The 22281-nt window shown below is 37.8% G+C and overlaps 1 protein-coding gene across 1 annotated transcript in view; it reads left to right on the top strand.

Moving 5' to 3' along the window:
* obscnb (obscurin, cytoskeletal calmodulin and titin-interacting RhoGEF b) overlaps nucleotides 1-22281 on the top strand; it is a 565304-nt gene that overhangs the window by 38744 nt on the left and 504279 nt on the right. The window contains exons 2-3 of the mRNA XM_051928767.1: nucleotides 17731-18857; nucleotides 20816-21085. Coding sequence (XP_051784727.1) covers nucleotides 17741-18857; nucleotides 20816-21085 — 1387 coding nt within the window. The 5' untranslated portion in view covers nucleotides 17731-17740. The remainder of the gene's footprint in view (nucleotides 1-17730; nucleotides 18858-20815; nucleotides 21086-22281) is intronic.

Here is a 22281-nt window from a genome sequence, read left to right on the forward strand (position 1 = left end):
CACTGGAAATTGTGGGGGTATTTTGGTTAACATGATATTGCTTTGAGACTAGCAGACTGGTGTGGTCCCAATTTTTAAGATGAAGGGGTGTAGGAAATATACTCCTCAGCCTTCTAGGGAAACACTAGGATGTAATGGAGATTCCTCTTGAAGGATGAACTTCAGGTGTTGGATTATTGTGGTCTTTTTTTATCTTGATCTTTGATCTTGAGAAGATATATGAGGGGTTGCGGGCATTTACCAGTTCTGTTCATGTGTGCTATGTAGACTTCAAAATAGCTTATGACTATATGCTTGTGTGTCATCTTATGCAAGAGGTTCCAAGAAATTAGATTTCAGGATGGCAACTACATGGCATTTGTAGCAGACGTACATATCACAGCAGTCCTAGCAGTGTTGCTTCTATTGGATGAAAATGGAGGACACAGGTGCTGCAGGGAAGAAGATTGAGCAGGTGGGACCTTTAAAGAGGGATCTGGCAAAACAAGCTGAGGTCTGAATTCATCCGTCTATTTTTTCATCACCATCATACACATTTAGATTACCATTTATTGACCTGGATTACTGTGCCTTTCTGGATGTATGGTTTGTCTTGTTTCTGCCAGTTGTGTGAGTATTGTTCGGGTTGGTCTCGTCTTCGTCAGTGGGGGCTCTCCTAATCTCATCACCCCTCACAGCATCAGGATACTGGTAGAACAAACTTTGCATTGCTTACAGTGAACCATTCACAGAATTTCTCTCTCATCCATCATCATCTGTTGCCACTACATTTTTACTGTACTTTGGACTTTGTCATTAGTGTTTATCGTTCTGGTTTATTGTTGTTGACTTGTGTTATTATTTGTTATTACCATAGGGGAGTTGTGGGGATTAGCTGTGTATTTGTTGTTTATATGTCTATTTTAGTTAATATATTACATTATTATTGATTTAATCTACTGTTTTAACTGTTTCTCTGTGAGTTAGCATGCGCAAGGTGAGCCAAGGTTGTGTGCATTCCTGGGGTCCCCACCAAAAAAATTAGATAAATCACCATCTCTATGATAGTGCAAATCTTAGCGCCCAAATGGCTGATACACATTTAGCCCAAGTACTTGCAAAGTAAAAGTTGTATTCATAAACTTGACATTAAATTGAGGCCTTACAATGTTGTTTAACAAGGGTTCATCTTTTCTCCTTTCCTGTTCATGATTTTCATGGAAAGGATATTGACCCAATAATAGAGAGAGAGTATCTAGAGTGTGAACCTAAATGTTGCATTTCTGTTTTTTGCATATGATGTTGCTCTCTTGGCCTCATCAGACTGTTATGTTCCAGTGTACAATGGAATACTTTATGGCTAAGTGTGATGTATTTTGGATACATTTTTGGGCAACCTCTCCTGGAAGAGGGTTGCAAGTTTTCTGTAGGTGAGGTGTCAACAACTGACATAAATTGTTAGTTCAGTACTTCCTGGTGTTCTCCCAAGTAAAGGCAGAGGTGACTATCAGATTGAACAATAAATGAAAGCAGTTCTACTTTCTTGTTTTTGGACTGCAGGAGTGGGAGCTAAATCGTTGTACAAAATGTTTGATTTACCATTCAGTCACAAGTTCTGAATGGTGTTTAAAAGCAGCTATAATGAGGTTTCATGTACAGAGTAGCTTAGCTTGATCTTTGTGATATTATGTGCATATTGTGAAACAGAATTTGTGGTTCACTAGAGGAGTCTGTAGAGGTGGTCTGGGAGTCATGCACAACTCACTAGGAATAGACTATGGTCAGATGGACCATTATCTAATATTATATAATATTGGAATTACACTTTTTGACTGGCTTGGAAGTGTCTGGGTATTCCAGAAGATAAGCTAGGATGGTATAAGTCATTCTTTCCTTTGGAAAACTAATTCTTGATTTTGAAGAGTACTTGGTGATGAGGGTGGAAAAGGGAAATCTTTGACATTTTTCACTGACAATTTTATTTTGAATGTGGCTTCATAACGATTGTTTACAGTTTGGCATATATATTTGGAAGAAAGTGTCCTTAAGATAAATTAGGAGGAGCCATTTATTTGTAATTTTGGCCACAAAAAGGTAGTGGTAGTGAAGAGTTTCCCATGAAAAATATAATAAAGCCTGTGTTGTACTTGCTGGACTTGTGCCTGTGTCTGTCTGTGTCGGGTTTGGGCAGCTGGAAGCCACAACATAAAACCACAGTGGCAGGACTGGCAGTCCAGTCACCGTAAAAAAACTCACACTGTTCCAGTGTGATGCTGAGGTGTCAGCTACTGCACTCAGGTTCCAATCTGGGTGGTTTGTTGTGTGGCAGGTGCTGCAACGCGCTATCGGCGCATACTCCCAACCTCAACATGAACCTAAACACTGAATATTGATTGAACTACTGTCTATATTAATATTAGTTTATTGATCATTCCAAACTCTGGGGGCTTTGCCACTCTTAGTTATATTTATTCTTGGAAATGTAAACATCTCTGCACTTTGTGATTGTAGTGTATGGTTCTTTGTATAGGCATTAATATACAGTATCTTGTAAGGTGGAAAGATAAGTTGTTTATGACTATCTACCAAAAAGAGGATCTGTATCTCTAAATGTAACCTGATCCAATATAGGGATTAAAGAAGTGAAGTTATATAGATTTCCTTCTTAGTTTTGTCTGTCTTTCTTGCATTGCTCTCAGTTAACCAGAGCATTAATTAAATGACCTGAATAGCCTGAAAGTAAAGAATTACAATAGTCAGTTGTGCTGGATGCAAATGAATGAGCTAGCTTTTTTATCTACTGTGGACGAAGTGATTTATTCACCTTTCTTGAACACTGAAAAGATCCTAAATGATTTTCTGTTTAAGTTTTATGGCATTTTTTGCCAGATTCACAGAATTATCAAATAAATCTATTCACATTACTGCAGAACTCAGTATTTCACTTAAGGATTATAGCTTCTGTCAGCACCTAAAACCTATGCGACAGCACTTCAAATTCAGAGTTGCTGGTGCTTGCTTTTGATGCATTGCAGATAAACAGCTGAAGCAAATGTCGTGACTTGACTGGTTGGATCAGAAACAGTATGCAGTTTAAGAAAAGGAAGACAATTTTTTAACCATGTCTTAAAAATCCCAAGACATCGGACACAAATCATTGAATAGGAGATTGCTTCCTATTATAATGGGAAATTCCACCTATCTCTGAATTACAAGTAAAGTGAGATGTTAAACTAAAATTTGACATTGTACAATGAGTATAACTACGGGAGGCAATGGTAACTGTCACATCACCATCACAGGAATCCATGTTCGCTTATCACTGATTTTCTTGACTTTATTATACAGTAATCCCTCGCTATATCGCGCTTCGCCTTTCGCGGCTTCACTCCATCGCGGATTTTATATGTAAGCATGTTTAAATATATATCGCGGATTTTTTGCTGGTTCGCGGATTTCTGCGGACAATGGGTCTTTTAATTTCTGGTACATGCTTCCTCAGTTGGTTTGCCCAGTTGATTTCATACAAGGGATGCTATTGGCAGATGGCTGAGAAGCTACCCGACTTACTTTTCTGTCTCTCTTGCGCTGACTTTCTCTGATACTGACGTAGGGGGATTGAGCAGGGGGGCTGTTCGCACACCTAGACGATAAGGACGCTCATCTAAAAATGCTGAAAGATTATCTTCACGTTGCTATCTTTTGTGCATCTGCTTCCTGAAACGACATGCTGCACGGTGCTTCGCATACTTAAAAGCTCGAAGGGCACGTATTGATTTTTGATTGAAAAACAAACTCTGTCTCTCTCTCTCTCTCTCTCTCTGCTCCTGACGGAGGGGGTGTGAGCTGCCGCCTTCAACAGCTTTGTGCCGCGATGCTTCACATACTTAGAAGCAAACAGCCCTATTGATTTGTTTGCTTTCCTCTGTCTTTCTGACAGACTCTGCTCCTGACGCGCACTCCTTTGAAGAGGAAAATATGTTTGCATTCTTTTAATTGTGAGACGGAACTGTCATCTCTGTCTTGTCATGGAGCACAGTTTAAACTTTTGAAAAAGAGACAAATGTTTGTTTGCAGTGTTTGAATAACGTTCCTGTCTCTCTACAACCTCCTGTGTTTCTGCGCAAATCTGTGACCCAAGCATGACAATATAAAAATAACCATATAAACATATGGTTTCTACTTCGCGGATTTTCTTATTTCGCGGGTGGCTCTGGAACGCAACCCCCGCGATGGAGGAGGGATTACTGTATATTATTTTATGATTTTTATGTTTAAAATTCTGAAATAATAAGATTTTAAAATCGTCTGTATGAGCCCCAAAACGTAGAATGTTGGTGATGTATGGTCACAAACAGAAAAGTATTTAAGGATTAAGGATTCAAAAAACAAATTTTTATTGATAAATTAAACAATGGATCAGTTATTTGGAGGTGGTTTGGATTTCACAGGTCAGATGAGCAGCAGAATCGCATAATATGTTAGGAATCCCGAAAGGAGGTAGTGTTAAAAAGTGGGAGCACTAGCAATGTTTTTAATCTTTTTAATCACTTAAAACAAAATTCAATACGAAGAGGCTGTTAAACTTAGTTCTACTACTGCAGTTACAAAGCTTTTGCCACCCGAAACGCCTAAACCAATTCAGATGAAATTGCAAACTTCCTTTACCCACGGCTCGCCTTATGAAAAGAAAAGTGCAAAGTTGGCGTGGTGTCACTGATGCAGTTGCTTACTGCATAGTAAAAGATCTACTTCCCATCTCAACAGTGGATAAGGATGGTTTTAAAAGACTGATCAAAACTCTTGACCCACGATGCGAATTACCCAATCGCAATTACTTTGCAACAGAAGAGCTGCCTAACATGTACATTCAAGTCAGATGTAACCTTACTGACCTGATCGCTAAACCGATATGTGGTCATGCCACACCTACGAGCCATATTTAAGTTTGACTATTCATTTCATTGAAGAATGGGAGATTAAATGTGTCGGCAGATGAACTATTTCCCGGAAATGGGAGATTAAATGTGTCGGCAGATGAACTATTTCCTGGAAAACCACACTGGGGAACACATAGCTAAAGCTCTGCAAGAAACCCACGCAAACTGAAAGCTGGATGAATAGAGGCTCCTTTCTGTCACAACTGACAATTGGAGCAACATTATCAAAGCGGTGCAGTTGCTGAAGTGGCAAAGAATACAGTGCTTTACACAATAACTTCATCTGGTAATTGAGAAGTGCAAGTTAAACAAAAAAAAATAATGTTAACTGCTTAAGTTTTATATTTATCAAAGCCAGAATTAAGCAGTAAAAGTAAGTTTTAAACTATTTTTCTTTAAAGTGAGTCAGTTAAACACATTATTTCACAAAGTTTAAATTAGCTACAGCATAAAATGTAAATTGGGCAGCACAGTGGCGCAGTGGTAGCACTGCTGCCTTGCAGTACTGAGACCTGGGTTCACATCTCGGGTCCTCCCTGCGTGGAGTTTGCATGTTCTCCCCGTGTCTGCGTGGGTTTCCTCCCACAGTCCAAAGACATGCAGGTTAGGTGCATTGGTGATCCTAAATTGTCCCTAGTGTGTGTGTGGGTGGGTGCCCTGCCCGGGATTTGTTCCTGCCTTGCATCCTGTTATGGCTGGGATTGGCTCCAGCAGACACCTATGTTAGGATATAGTGGGTTGGACAATGACTGACTGATAAAATGTAAATTGCCCTTAGGCTAGATTTTATTTTTTCAAATATGAAATGTGTTTAACAAATGTATTTATTAAAAAAACATACAATTTAAAACTTTAACTAATTTAAATGCATGTCTAATATACAGTACAGTTTGTTAACTTGTTAAAACATTGGAGAGCAAGTAACAGACAGTTTATGTATTTATTCATACTGCTATTATAATATTTATTTTATATTTATTATTACCAGGCTGAATTTTCATATAATTTCAGAAACATTTTCAGAAACCTTAGGCCTGCCATTTGTTGCTTGCATTTAAGCATTTTATTTACATTCACACTATGTTCTTAACCTGAAAGCAGATACAGTAGTTCTTTTAGGTACTCTGGGCCTGTAAGTTAAAAATATATATTAACTTATTATGTATTTCAACCATTATTTTGATAAATAAATAAACTCTTGTGATATCTTGTATGGCATTGGTTAACAACTTAACATTTTACTCACTTCATAAAAATATCTAGATACAAGGTGCAACCCAAATGTTTTCAGATTAGTTGTTTTAAAAGAATACTTTGTGTTACATCTAGCAGCCGACACCGTAACTATGTAGTACTAGGCTTCATGTACCGTCATACCACTCTTCATATGATTGCTGATCATCATAATATTGGTAAGGGGATAGTTCATCTGATTGTAACCCGAAGACTTGGGAAAAAGAAAGATCTGCGTGAGATTTGTTCCTTGCTCCTTGACCACAGAGCAGAAACAAGAACCATCATTACTGGTGACAAAACATGGTGTTTCACCTACAATCTGGCCACCAAACAACAGAGTGCAGAGTAGATGGGGAAAAATTCTTTAAAACCAAAGAAACTAAGACTTCAACCTTCGATGCAGAAGGTGTAATTCATCAAGAGTTTGTCTCTGAAGGGCAGAAAGTAAATGCAAAATTCTATGTGGGTGTTTTGGATCAGCTACTGAAGAGAATTCGACGCGCTAGAACGGCCAAATTCCAATACAGTGAGTGGCTCCTTGTTCATGATAACATGCCATCTTAAAATGCTGCAATTATAAAGAAGTTTCTGGAGAACAGGAACATTGCTGTTCTTCACTACCCACCTTACTTGCCAGATCTTGCACCTGCTGACTACTTTCATTTCCCCAAGTTAAAATTTCCCTTAAAAGGGTGGCATTTTTAAACAGTGGAAGAATTTCAGTGTGCAGTAACAAGGGAGCTTAACAACATTTCAAAAACTACTTTCCTGGAGAGTATGAAAAAGTTGAAGGAATGTGCAAACAAGTGTATTGATAAAGGAGGAATGTATTTTGAAGAATAAAAAAATATGTCCATATAATAAGTTATCTGTGTTTTATAACAGTTGTCTAAAAACTTTTGGGTCTCACCTTGGTTATATCGTTATTGCCATTCAGCCAAAATATATTGAGATATAATTTTTTGTCCATATCGCCCAGCCCTTATTCAAACCCGGTATTTTTACTTCCTATATGTAATACTTTTCATTTACTGACATTAAATTTCATCTGCCACAAAACTGCCTAAGCCTGTATGCTGTCCAGGTCCTTCTGTAATGATTTAACGGTTTTTAAATTATCTTCCAATCTTCCTATCTTGGTATCATTTGCAAACTTAACCAGATTATTACTTATATTCCTACCTAAATCATTTATATATACAGTATATTAAAAATAACAGCAGCCCTAGCAATGACCCATGTGTAACACCACTCTTAACATCAGCCAATTCTGATAACGTTCCTTGTACCATCACCCTCTGCTTTCTGTGTCTGAGCCAGTTCTGCTCCCATCTAAAAATATTACCCTGAACTCCAATTTCTTTTAGTTTGATACCCAACCTCTCATGTGGCACCTTGTCAAATTCTTTCTGAAAGTCAAGATAAATAATATCATATGCTCCACTTTGATCATATCCTTTTGTTGCTTCCTCATAGAACTCCAGCATGTTAGTTAAACACAACCTCCCTCTTCTACACCTATGCTGACTGTTCTGAAAAACTCCCGTACTTGCCATTTGCTGCTTATTCTTATCCTTAATAATTCCTTCCATTAATTTTCCTGTAATGCATGTTAAGCTTACTGGCCTATAGTTGCTTGGATCTGCTCAGTCACCCATTTTATATAAATATAAAAGTCCTAAAGATCTCCCCAGTGCACAGTGACTTCCTAAAAAATATGCATCAAGGGTTTCACTGTCTGTATCTTTTAATTCCCCTTTACTATTTCTGATGCACTTCACCTCCTCCTTGACTGTTCTTTTACTACTAAGATACTGAAGGAATCTCCTAGGGTCCTCTTTCATCTTATCTGCTATATTACTCTCCAAATGACTTATAGCCTTTCTAATATCCTTCTTAATGGTTGCCCTCATGTTCTCACAGACCCTGCGATTTACTTTGGAGTTATTAGTCTTATATGCCTTATAAAGATGTTTTTTTCCTTTGCAGCTTCTTTATTAACTCTTTATTAACTCACTGTGGAGTTTTTTTTTACTTTCTTATTAGTTACAGATTTAGGTATGTACCTGTCCTGCATTACATGGAAAAATTTTTTAGATGTTCAAGCTATTGATAGCTCTCAAGGTCTCAACCTATTGTATGTAGCTATTTTGTAGTCAAAAGCTGCACTTAAATTTAAAAGTATAATGACAGCAGGATTTTCTGCGTTCATTGATACTGAAATATCATTTTCAGAATAAGTGAATTCAATTTCCGCCATGACTTGTATGAAGGCCTGACTGAAAAATGTATAGGCTAAAACGAATTTGCAAGTTTCACATTTCTTTTAAACTGTATTAAATGAAATTGCAAATTTGAAGTTGATCTATATTCCTTAAGAGTATTTATTATCTAAAACTAATGTTTGTTACAAAATTTTAACAGCGGGAAGTCTGAAATAAATTGGAACAATGCTAGTTAATATAGATATTAAACTTTTTCAGTAAGAAGTGTGCAGATACCTCAAGATGGTCTTTCAGCAGTCTAATTGGAATTGAGGGTGAAATGTTTAAGTGATAGACTTTAGTTAAGAATAGTAAACATATTGGTATCAATATATAATGTAGAATTGGGTCAGATAGCTGGAATTGCTTATTGGTCAAGTCAGCCATTATAATGGGAGAAACTCAACGGTTATTCATGTTTCCATTTTTTTATTTTGTGTAATACTGTAATTCAACCCTTGGAACCTGGGATTAGAATAAGGTCATCACTCCTCTTGCATGTCATGAAAGGTGACTAAAGAAGATGGCATAATGAAAGGTATCTGGTGATAAAAATTTCTGCTCCAATACCTCCTGTAAGGACTGGCCAAGCTGGGTGAACTCGGAAAATGGCCAATAAACCAGCAGAGTAATAATTAAAAAATATAGTGGAGAGCATTTCCATAATGTTTAATATTTTTGGCTCATATAAACTAGCCTTATTGAGAACCTTTTCACACTGTTTAATACTCTCTGTCCATGAAAACTAGTAAATCTGCAACTTTATTGTTCTCCATTTATGTGGTGATTTTCAACATTCTGTCATAAACTGTTTTCAATCCACTTGCAGTTTAATTACCTTTATTTTAAGAACTTTTCAGTTTAAGTTATATATATTTGTAGGATGATATATATTTCCAACAGAGTACATTTTGAAGAAGTGCATTTATCTTGATGTATTCTAATTCTGGTCTGAGTTGGTGCATTTACTTTCAAATGTCTAGGGAGATTAAGTAATCAAATAATCATAGGAAAAGGTCTTACAACTGCAGTGATAATTATTTTAGAGCATTAATATCATGATTGATAATTAAATCAAACTTATAATTATGAAAATATGTATGATGTGAAATATGTTGCTCTAGAAATTAGCAACACATTTACTAGCAAGAAAGACAGAGAACAGACACAATATGTGGTGTTAAAACCCTAATATGCTCTAGTTCTGTAATGAACCCATTAAGATCTAAAATGAGTCTACAATGCATAACTTCAGGCAGTTCACCCTGTGTAGTTATACTGTATGCACAGTCTGTAGAAATTCAATTCTTAAGGTTAATGAAAGTTAATAGATGTAATGATGGTCAACAGATGGTTAATGAAAGATATATTGTGTAGTAATTAGTGATGGGCAAAGCAACAAAGTTTCTTTGCACACAACTTTGTGAAATTGTCCAGAAAATTAATTTCATGTGGGAAATACTAAAAACACTAAAATAACTTTTTAAAATTGTTTGGGGTGGAAAGTAAGGAATTTTGCTTCCTAAAGGATATTTCAGACCCAAAACCATTGTCTGCTTCCTGACATACTTTTGCAGATAGAGAAAAAGGTTGCAGATAAGGTGAAAATGAGGTGAAAAAACACGTGGTAATGACTGGTTGTGAAATGCTGTTCATTGCAGTTTTTTTGTGACACAAAACCCCAGATTTCACTGCATACTGAATCTTTTCCTAAATAAGTACTATTTTCCTAATAAAGTACATGGGCAGTGCCACACCAGTACATGTGCAATGCTACTCCTTATTCAGGAAAAGATCCCAGTCATCCCACTGGAGAAAGACTTTAGAGACAGCTTATGGAGCCGTTTCTGGACAATGGCAGAACTGTAACAACTGTTGTGTAGAGTGCGACAGGAGCTTCCTTCTGCAGCTAAAGTCACTTCAGTTCACATGTACTTTGTGAGCATGCCCATGTCGATCAAACACAGGAAGCTGTTCAGTCTTCTTGTGACTTTAGTTTGTAGGAGATAATTAAATAAATCAAGGTAAATAATGTTCGATCTGGCTTTTAAATAAGTAAATGTTTTTTATATGAAGACCATTACAAAACATAATCACAAACAGGACTTTGCATGATTCTGGCTGGGAAGGGATGCTGGTGCACGCATGCTGTAGCCACTCCTCCCTGCTAACAACGCTTTTTGCAAAACTTGCTTTAACTCTACACTTTCTTATGCTTGTTTTATTTCCTTTATTGTACATATAGTTCGTGGATGCAGCTGACTCGAATTGTATGGATTTGATTAATATTTACAGATTTTATGGACTCTACTTTGACTGGGAACAACTGAACCAATGGATCACAGGACGAGACCTACGAACATTTCTTTGTACCTGGCGATCTAGGACCTCGGGATAATTTGTCTCCTTGATTATATTGCTATTCTGGTCTGCTCCCGATTCATTTTACAGTACTGTTCGACTAAGAACTGATCTGATGTTCATACCCACCTGGCCGCTGGCTCCGGGGTGATCACGCCTGTAATACCCAACGTTACTGTTTATGGCTGTATGCTGGAACTTCCAAATCCTGCTACCTCCTCCTGCTATGCTTTCTGCTGCTTTGCTATCGCAGGTCATCTACGCTACCACAACCGCCTGTCCTACCGGTTCCGCTGTGCTGTGCTGCTTCTCCACTGCTATCAGTTAAGTTTCACTCACTATAATGCTAAAATACTCTCATGACAAACTCCTTCTTATTTAACAGTTTGTCCAGAGCAAATGGTCTGACTGGAACATCCTAAAAGACGCTGGAATTTTGTGGCGCCCGAAATACGTATCGCGGGTCAGGCTGCCACCACCAGGCTGCGAATGAAAAGACCACCAGTGGCATTTACTCAGGAACACGCTGTCCTTCTCATGGCCCTGGAAATAGAAGCATCAATGTGCCAAATTTACATTATGTGAAAATAAACTCCGATCACAGCTCTGTGCAAAAATGAAGCCTTATTAACTAATATTGTATTTTTTAATTCGGTATCTCTTAATGGCAAAGCATTGGTGCTGTCAGAATTCATCACTGGCACCAAACTTGATATACTGTGTCTAAAGGAGACTTGGCAAAAACTGAACGAATTTACGTCTCCCATGAAGGCGACTCCACCTGGATTCACTTTCCACACAGTGCCCCTCAGCTCAAGACAAGGAGGTGGACTTGCAGTAATTATCAGAGTAGACTTAAACATCAAACGAATCCCAATTGATTGTCCATTGTCTTTTGAGTGCCTGGCTCTTAAACTAATAATGGAATCAGGGACCGTCTCACTCATTGTTCTTTATTGTTCCCCAAAATTCAATGCATCCTTCTTATCCGATCTGATTGAACTTTTGACCCACCTAAGCTCTCACTCTCAGAGAATTATCCTTCTTGGTGATTTCAACATCCATACTGACACCCCCACATCTAGACTGAGAAATGAATTCCTATCCTTATTGGACTGTTTTGACTTGACACAACATGTTGATTTTCCCACCCACTCTGGTGGTCATATATTGGATCTGATCTGTACTTCTAGATTATCTGTTGCCAACATTTACAGCACTGATTTGGAACTCTCTGACCATAAAGCAGTACTTTTCACTGTCTCATTATCTCTCCCTCCTTTTATCTGTAAATGACACGTTTCTTACAGAAACCTTAAAAATATCTGTCCCTCTATCCTTTCTGCATCCATTTCTGATCTTTTACTGTCTGCACCTATTCCGTCATCACTAGATAGTCTTGTTGACCACTATAACTCAGCCCTTCATTCAGCATTAGATAAAACAGCACCTTTAAAACATAAGGAGGTTTCCTTTAAGCTTTCACCTCCTTGGTATAATTCAGAATTGCGATCTATGAAAGCAGCTGGCCGACGCCTTGAGAGAATGTCACGTAAGACTGGCCTCACTGTTCATATCCAGGCTTTCTCTGACCACCAAAGAGCTTACAGAGAAGCACTAACTGCTGCCAAGAACACCCATTATGGCAGAATAATAGAAAGTGGCCACGATAACCCAAGGGTTTTGTTTTCTTTAGTTAATCTGGCATCTGGCCCAACTAACTCTTCTACTGAAGTCTGTGAGGAATTCCTCCACTTTTTCCGTAACAAAATTAAAGATCTAAATAATTCAGCTAACATAAATATATCATCTGTTTATATCTCTTCCTGTTTTCCCACTCCATCCAGCTACTTCTCTAAGTTCTCACCAGTCACATCTGCGTTTGTTAATAACCTGCTTTGTAAGATGAGACCAACTACTTGTGTTCTGGACCCCATCCCCAGCAAATTACTTAAATCCTGCTTTCATGCCATAATCCTGACTGTTACAACAATAATAAACTCATCCCTTGACTCAGGCTCTGTGCCGATCACTTTTAAAATCGCTTCTGTAACCCCAATGTTGAAAAAGTCTGGTCTTGATGCTGTCTTAACAACTTTTGGCCTATTTCCCACCTTTTCTGTCAAAAGCTCTTGAGCATGTTGTAGCTTCCCAACTCACCAATTACTTAACCTCTAATAACTTGATGGAACCCTTTCAGTCTGGTTTCAGGGCGCAGCACAGCTGTGAAACTGCTCTGCTACGGGTAACCAATGATTTGCTTATGGCAGCAGACTCTGAACAAACCAGCATATTAATTCTATTAGACCTCAGTGCAGCATTTGGCACTGTCAGACATGACATTCTACTGTCCAGAATGGAGAACATGCTGGGTATCTCTGGCACTGCCCTCAGGTGGTTCAAGTCCTATCTGACTGATAGGCAAGAGTTTGTTAGTCTTGGCAACAGCAAATCTAGTTCAGCGCCAGTCACACAAGGAGTTCCTCAGGGCTCTGTCCTCAGCCCTCTTCTCTTCTGTATTTATATGCTTCCCCTTGGCCATATTATTCGTAGCTATGGACTGGGTTATCATTTTTATGCAGACGATACTCAACTTTATTTCAATGTTAAAAGTGGAACTTCATCAGAGCTTTCTCAGCTCACAATCTGCCTCAGTGAAATTAATACCTGGATGGAGCAGAACTTTTTAAAATTAAATTGCAATAAAACTGACCTCCTGCAAATTGGGACTAAAGTGCAACTTAATAAAATGAGCTCCTTCCCAGTCCATCTTGGCGGTGATCTCATCAGACCTGCCTCTACTGCAAAGAATCTTGGTGTCATTTTTGATTCTTCCCTTTCTTATTCCGCCCACATAAACTACATTAAGAAACTTTCTTACTTTCACCTCCATAAAATATCCCGTGTTTGCTCCTTCCTCTCCTTTTCTAATGCTGAGAAACTTGTCCATGCTTTTATCACATCCTGCATCGATTATTGTAACTCACCGCTGGCAGGTCCCCCTTCTAATCTTATATCTCAACTACAGCTTATTAAAAACTCGGCTGCAAGAGTCCTTACACGGACCAGCAGCAGCGAACACATCACACCCATCCTGCTCCGCCTTCACTGGCTCCCTGTGTCTTACAGAATCGAATATAAAATCCTACTAATAACCTACAAAGCTTTAAACGACCTTGCACCAAACTACATCAGTGACCTTCTCCATCACTATGTGCCTGTTCGCCCACTAAAGTCCTCTGATTCTGGCAATCTCGTTGTGCCCCACACTAATCTACACTCCATGGGTGACAGGGCCTTCAGCTGTATAGCACCCAGACTCTGGAATGACCTACCGAAATTAATCAGGTCAGCTGACTTCATTAATTCTTTTTAAAAACAACTCAAAACTCATCTGTTCAGGAAGCCTTTTAGCTCTACTTGACTTTACTACCATTCTCTTAGTTTACCTTTATGTCAAGATGTTCATGTAACCTATGTGTGTGTGTTATGCCATCAATTATGTTGTCTGTTAGGCTTTTTTTCTCTGGATTTACTGTCTAATCTGCTTTATTTATTTATTTATTTATCTGGTTTGTACAATGCTATATACTGTATACCCTGCCGTTCTATCTTAAACTCTGTGAAGTGCCTTGAGCATGGGAAAGGCGCTATATAAAAAAATGTATTATTATTATTATTATTATGATACCTTGGCAATCTCTGTAAGCCCTGCTTTTTCTTTGAAGAACACTTGTGTGGCAGACCAACTAGCAGGATGACACCCAACCTGTTGCTGCATCCAAATGGTGCCATCTTTTGCGTTTATGCCTGCTGCGCTGTTCTTATGTGTGAGTGGACATTTGTTGCATGGAGGGATTCTGTTTTCTTTCTCCGATGTAGAACCCTCATCCTTATCTGAGTTCACCTCTGTTATACCACGTCTTTATTTGAAAACAGCAGTGTCAGGTCAGGGGGAACGTGAACGTGAAAAATGACTGAGAGAATAAAACAATAAAAAAAAAAGCTAACTTTTACAAGTCCATAAATTTACACCGGCTGTTACAGACTCAAATCAAATGTATGTTTTTATTCTATATTTGTAAGAATAAGAGAAGCTCACTACTCAAAACAGACGTGCTCGGGATCGAACTGGGAACGTCTTGATTATGAGTCAGCAGTTCTTACTGCTGTGTCAGTGTTGTACCCTAACCTGTCTTTTTCTATGGTTATGTTCTTGAATAAAAGCGCACTTGTTTTGTTATACTTGTACCTGTTGTGAAAGTGTTTATTTGATATTTGGACTTCAGTCTTCACATATTATACACTTCATGTCCACATTTTGTCAATTATTACAAAAATATGAAAAACGTTTCTTTTTTAGTTATGTATTCAACAGTTCCTGCCTCGCATTTCATTCTACATTTATACAGACTGTTGTAGACATGGAACACACATGAAATATATGTATTCTAAATGACGATATATTATTTACCCTCTACAATTCCAGCCACCTCACAACCAGATAAACATACTTTAGCTCTGAAAATCTTAAGCTGCATTGGTGGGGTTGGGGATGGGATAGCAGGCTGCTTGTTGCTTGTGCTGATCGACACATTTACAAAACAAAAGATGCTGATGGAGAGGTGCAAAAGAATTTAAGGTAGGCCGGGATTATGAGTTTTTTTTGTAGGCTTCAGGGATTCTAGTGTTAAAAAGATAAGCAAATGATGTGCATGTTGCGTATAAAACCAAAGTGGATTCATGCCAGGCTGTGGATCCCAAAATCAGGTATTCACAATGTATCTAATTATAGAGAAGATGGTGGAGTTTGCGCAGAAGCTTTATGTGTGCTTCATAGATCTTAAACAGGCTTACAATTCGGTATTGAGAGAGGGATAGTGTGTTATAATAAGAAGATACAGTATACCAGAGAAGATCATTAAGATGGTAATCAAACTGTATGAGAACACAAAAGCTTGCATGAGAATTGAAAAAGAAATGACTCAGTGGTTTGGAGTTAGGACAGGTGCCAGTAGCCTATTGAGATGATTGTTTTATATAATATGGGAATAAAATAAATTATTTTAAACTATTTTTCCTCAAGTGTGATTTATATATACAAATTTAAAAAGAAATTTAGGGAACACACAAATGTCATTAACAGTCCTAAAAATAAATAACCTGTCAGGTGGTTATGTTGTGAAATATATATATATATATTTTTATTTAGGATTATTATAGTATTTATTGTATAGTATTTACAGTGTGGCCTTAATTAGGTCTTTTAGTCTACCTGTGTTCCATTTATGAAAAAATCTTCTAAAATTGTAATGCATCCTGGTTTAGAAAGATTCTTTTAGCAAAAATGTCTGCAAAATACATAATAATAAATTACACAGTAACATGGACAATACCTTCCTGGAAAATATTTTTTTTAATTATACTGTTCCCTCCAAAAAGCACATTCATCAACATATTCTGGTTAAATTTGTGAAATTCAGTATAAATGTGTGCATTATTTATATCTCATACACTGTAAACACTTGGGAACAGGCTTGCAATGGGATAGCCCTTGTTCTATAAATGTACCTGGCGCATTACTCCAGATGTTTTGGGACACTCCTTCTATTTCCTCCTTCTGGTCCTCCATTTATTTCAATCCTCTCAATTAACATTCTTTCACATCCTATACATTTTTTCCTAGATCCCTCAGCTATTACTCTCACTGTATTATAGCTAAGAATCTTTTCCTTGGCATCAAGGAGTCAGCACTGGGCTCTTGATGGAAAACCACCCCACTCCCCAAATCCTCCCCCCTCCCCCCCAACCGTTCTATCTCTCCCTGCCAACTTCTGCAAGTCTTATCTTTACAGCCTATCATTTACTGAGATTTATGTGTTGCAGATTAAGGTATCATCCATCACCAATATTAGGAAATGGCATCTCAGTTAGTGGAAAGCTGGGTGGCTCCTGGCCATTGACATGAAGATCTATATTTCTTTGTGGACTTTCTAGCCATTCATTTTTGATCTGATGTTTGGGTTGTGACCCCCTTATGCAGTTCTCCCATCACTGTCTTTGTTTACCTTGTCTTTTAACATCTTCCCCACAGGGCTTAGTAAGTGTGTTTTATCTATGCCTCCTTCTAACTTAGTAGTCATTGTTTAGTTCTTTCTTCAATTTGCTTATTTATTTATCCTCTAAAAAATCTTCAGAAAAAAGATAACACTATGAAAAACAAATACATATTTAATAAGTATTAGACACTGACTAGTCCATAACAGATTGCACTCACATATGCAGACACACATATGCATTCATACTGGGCCTTACTGGGTTTTTAACAAATAATGTTAGCCACTACTCATTCAGAAGTGAGCATAAACAATAAGTCCCAGTGAGAAAACCCATATAAATATGGCATAAATAGGGAAATATGACAAAGAAGGTGAACATGATTATGATTGTGAAAGAAACACTCTGACTAATTTTAATAATTTTAACACTACAGTTGTTTATATGATTGCCACAGGGCTTGGTGAATATTTATGACACCAATGTTATTAGTGGGTTAGCATGGTGGTAAGGTGATACGCGCTGGTTGTTTAATGGAGTGTTCTGCTCATGTCTATCTCACCTGCTTCACGGTTTTCTGGTTTCCTCCCGTTTAACACAGGTGTGCAGGTTAGGTTAACTGGTTTCTCTAAATGAGTTTCCTTCTGTCAGAATAGGCTCCGGTTACTCACTAATCTTGAATTAATTTAAGAAGGTTTAAAAATGTTATGTTAAAATATCCTGCTTTAGCAATGTCTGACCTATGTTTTGGAATTTAATAAAAACATTTTCAAATTCTTTGGAAATTTCCATCAATATTATGTAGGTCTACTATAAAATAGCATTTAGAAACTAGAAGGTTATTTGAAAAAAATGTTTTTCTGCCATATTTAATCTTGCTTGTTTTCATGTAGGTAACCCACAATGGATCAAAGCTTCTATGGTGGAGCCCCACGATTTCTTTCAAGGCCAAAAGCTTTTGCTGTCTATATTGGGAGAGATACAACACTAAGCTGCACTGTTGTGGGAAGCCCTTTACCAGTGGTCACCTGGGAAAAAGACAAAGTGAATATATGCTCAGGGGAAAAGTTCCAAGCAGTGGAGGATGGAGATGTTTATCGATTGACCATCTTTGATCTTACAGTTGAAGACAGTGGGCAGTACATTTGCAGAGCAAAGAACAATGTGGGAGAAGCTTATGCTGCTGTAACTCTTCAAGTTGGTTTAGCAACTGATCAAATAGAACGTCCTCCTACATTCATACAAAAACCCACTTCTGCAAGGGTTGAACTGGGTGAAGATGTCGCTTTTCATTGTAGAGTTCTAGCTCACCCAGAACCAACATTCATGTGGGAAAAGGATGGAAGATATCTTGGAGAGAGCAATCGTCACAAGATTGAATCAGATGGAGAGGCTAGTTCATTAAAGATCCAGTGTGTGCGCTACATTGATGGAGGAACGTATACATGTCGTGCACAGAATTCTATTGGCAGAGCTAGCACTGCAGCAGCCTTGGTGGTACAGCAACAGAAATCTCAAAGTATAACAAATGCCTCTTCAGAAAAGACAACTTCACTCCTTTCACACTTGCAGAAACGTAGAGAAGAAATGCGCAAAACTGACATTGCTCTTTACTGGTCAACCAATCAAACTGATGATGCCTTATTCTCCTCAGGATCCAACATCAAAACCCCAGAAAGACTGAGCAGCTTGGGACTAAGCCTTTCAGAAGACTATGAACGTGCTGCACTATTAGTTGATAAACTTCCAAAAGGTGTTTTCACTCGAACCTGTACTGTGACAGAGGGCAAGCATGCCAAGCTGAGCTGTTATGTTACTGGCCATCCTAAGCCCCAAATTCTGTGGAAGAAAGATGGGTTTCCAATCAGTGAAAGCCGCAGGCACATGCTGTATGAAGATGAGGAAGAAAATTTCATTCTGAAGATTCTTTACTGCAAACAAAATGACAATGGTCTCTATACTTGCACTGCCTCCAATCTTGCTGGCCAGACGTACAGTGCTGTCTTAGTTATTGTCAGAGGTAATGAACATAAACATGCAATATTAATTTCATATTTTATAAGAAAACTATATATTTGTTTCCCAAAGATTTATTAATGTAAGTAAAGAGAACAAGATTATCAAGAGACCTAAAAAGGAAGGACCAAACAAAGCAAACAGAAAATAGAATTCTGCTGCTAAAATACCTTCTTTGTGCCTGTTTTACAGGTGCTAAAACACTTCTTTATTAAAAAAAGACATCTCAATATACTGCTTGTCTGCTTATCAGATTAAGGCAGGAGCAATTTGAAGAATTACCACACTGTACTTCATTGGCCCCTGCCTTAATCTGTTTTCCACTCAGGTACCCTTGATAAAATTCAGATTTTACCACCTCATAGTGTTTAGCGATACTGACATGTGGAGAAACTTTATCTTCCTCAGTGAATGATCTTTGGTTATGGGTGAGGCACAGTCAATTATAATAGCTCCCACTTCTTGGTTTAACTAGTTGAAGCAAAAGAGATTAGGAGTCTTGCATGGTATTTCTTTACTTACTTTAAAACAATATCAACAAAAATAATAAGTCAGTGCCGTTGTTTTGGTCGAAATTAAAAGATTACAAGTAAGGACAGCACCCTTCAGAAGGAGATAATGTAATAGATTTAAATTGAATTAGTGTACATTTTAGAACTTAAAATCATCACAACTTGGAAATGTGATAGGGATTTATTGGTGTGCTGAGACACATGCTCCATTTTTCTTTCCAGGTCAGTGATTGAAAATAAAAAGCCAAAAATAATCTACTGTGTTGTAGTAGGCTGTGTAGAAAAACATCCATATATAAAATATTGCTCTAAGGCTCAATGAATTCTACTCATATAGAATTTTTTTTCTGAGGAGGCTAAAAGGTTTAATGCACCTAGTCTGTACTTTGTTTACTTGGAAGTGAACAACTACACAGCTTTGCAGGCTGAATGATGAAGTGAAGGCACACATGTCAGGTCAGGTCAGGTTGGGGAGCACGCACTGGTTCAGTGCATTGCCGCATCTACCACACGACAAAACAACTCGGGATCCTGGTTGGCAACTCCCCAGGCAGACACACGCCCCAGTCCCAACACCCTGATATGACCATCTATCTGCCGCAGCCGGGTATTATGTGGGTGTCCCCTTGGTCTGGTCTATGCAGCAGGATAAGTTAAGAAGGTTATGTTCCAGCACTGAGTACACTGCACTTTTTAACTTCCTTTATAAGACTTTATCTGGCCTTAGGACAATGTGGCATTTCTTTTCATTGAGTGATGTTTGTGGGGTTAGAAGAGTTTCCTGTCAGTGGTGTAAGGGGGTGTGCATATCGTGTCTAAACTTTAACTCACAGCTGCTCTGGGCCACACCTACAAGGCCTTTATTGTGAGTGGTGTGCGTGGCTGTGTATGTCATATCGAAGCAGAGCTTTGTGGCTGCCATAGCATGCACCTTCAAATTATGACTAGTGAGATTGTGCACTTGTTATTTTCAGGTGTGTTGCACCTCAGCAAAGTGTGCGGCCATGCATGTCCTTTGAGATAAGGTGCAGCATGAGATGCAGAGACAAATTTCAGGATCACCACCAGCCGAACTCCAAAAATCATGGGTCACATTGTGTTTGTCACAGCTTAAGCTGTCAGTTTAGACCAAGGTAAAGCTTCAAAGGCCAGGATTCTCAAGATTATGTGGTAACAGACAGACAACCCTTATAATATTTTATATAGAGATTCCTAATATTCCAAGATTTGATTTTTATACTCTCTCCTTATCTCAGTGCACACTCCCCCTCTAAATAAGTATATTTTGAAGAAAATTTATTTAGTTGAAATCAACCTATAACATACCAGCATGTGGTCTGAATAAAGTGAAAGATTTTTGATAGATGGGTTATTATGGTCAATATTTAAATTTTTGTTCCCAATCCAATTGATGACAAGACCATTGTTATACATTTTCTTCATTTTATAGAACCTGTAATTGCATTCAAAAAGAAATTGCAGGATGTGGAAGTGTTGGAGAAAGAGACAGCTGTCCTGCAGTGTGAGGTGCCTGTCCCGAGTACTCTGACCAGCTGGTTCATGGAGGAGACCAGACTCATACAAAGCTCTAAGTACAATATTGAGGAAGATGGGACCCTGCGACGGCTGACTATCCACAATGCTACCACTGATGATGATGCTGTGTACATCTGTGAAATGAATGAGGGTAGCCGCACTGTGGCTGAACTTGCAGTTAAAGGTGAGACTTTAGTATAGAAGTTGTAATGACAGATTTTCAAATATTATATTCAAATCAACATACATTTTTGCAACTATTCTGCTTTTACAGAAGAGTTCCCTTTCTTCAGCTAGACAGATAGATTCCTTCCAAACATATGACGGAACAAATGATAATTTATTGCATCACCTCCTCAGCATATTATATGGTTGAAACAGAGAAAGACTAAAATAATGAAAGAAGACATCTAAGCTGTTTGTACTATAAACAACTTGAGACAATCTAGTATACATATTACAAAACAAGATAACCATCATTCAATATAGAAATTGCTAAATATTATTCTTGCAATGACTACTATAACTAAATATAGAACTATTTAACTTGTCATATGAGCTTTTTCAGGATTAACTACAGTGTAATTAATTGATATTAACCTTTGCAGCCAATATTAACAAAAGCAGAAAATACAAACATATTCGTAACATTTCTACTCACAGGAAATACTTCTGAAAATGATTACACAAAGGATTGGGAAGATTTGTTATCAGGCCATGTGCAACTGTGCAGCTCAGATCACATATTCTATCAAATAGTGGGAGCTGAGCATGCAAAATGGTTATCAAGGGTTAGAGGGCAATCACCATAACTGAGTAACTGATAAACTCAAACATAAATGAATAACACCACTAGATGGCACTCACCAAAACAACCAGACATGAACATCGAAGAAAAACACCACCATTAGATGACACCAAGGCTAATTAGTTTAAACAACTTATTTAAACTGCTGGGCCAAAATAGTGACAATTAAAAAAAAAAAAAAACATCACAACATCTTATTCATTGACAGACATAAATTGATCTACAAAAATCTCTTGTAGGTCTAAATTCACTCATATTTTTACATGAAACATTGGCACATACTACCCACCAATGATCATGAGTTCTCATTCACCTTGATCTTTGATGTTTGAAAAACTATATTCTCTATTAGAGGTGCTTACTTAAGTCTTATTTTGAATTTTGAATAGTTCTACAAAGTGACCTCATAATCTTTGTTTACTTCATCTTCTTTTGTCATCTCTAAATACTTCGTAATATTTTCATGCCATTTCTAGAATGTTAAGAACAAAGTAAAGCTTCAAATGAACATTCACTGTGAATTAACCCTATCGGGGTTACTTATTTAGATTAGGATCAAGAAATAAATGGAT

The sequence above is a fragment of the Erpetoichthys calabaricus genome, chromosome 6 (genome assembly GCF_900747795.2).
Source record: "Erpetoichthys calabaricus chromosome 6, fErpCal1.3, whole genome shotgun sequence".
In the NCBI taxonomy this organism is placed as follows: domain Eukaryota; kingdom Metazoa; phylum Chordata; class Cladistia; order Polypteriformes; family Polypteridae; genus Erpetoichthys; species Erpetoichthys calabaricus.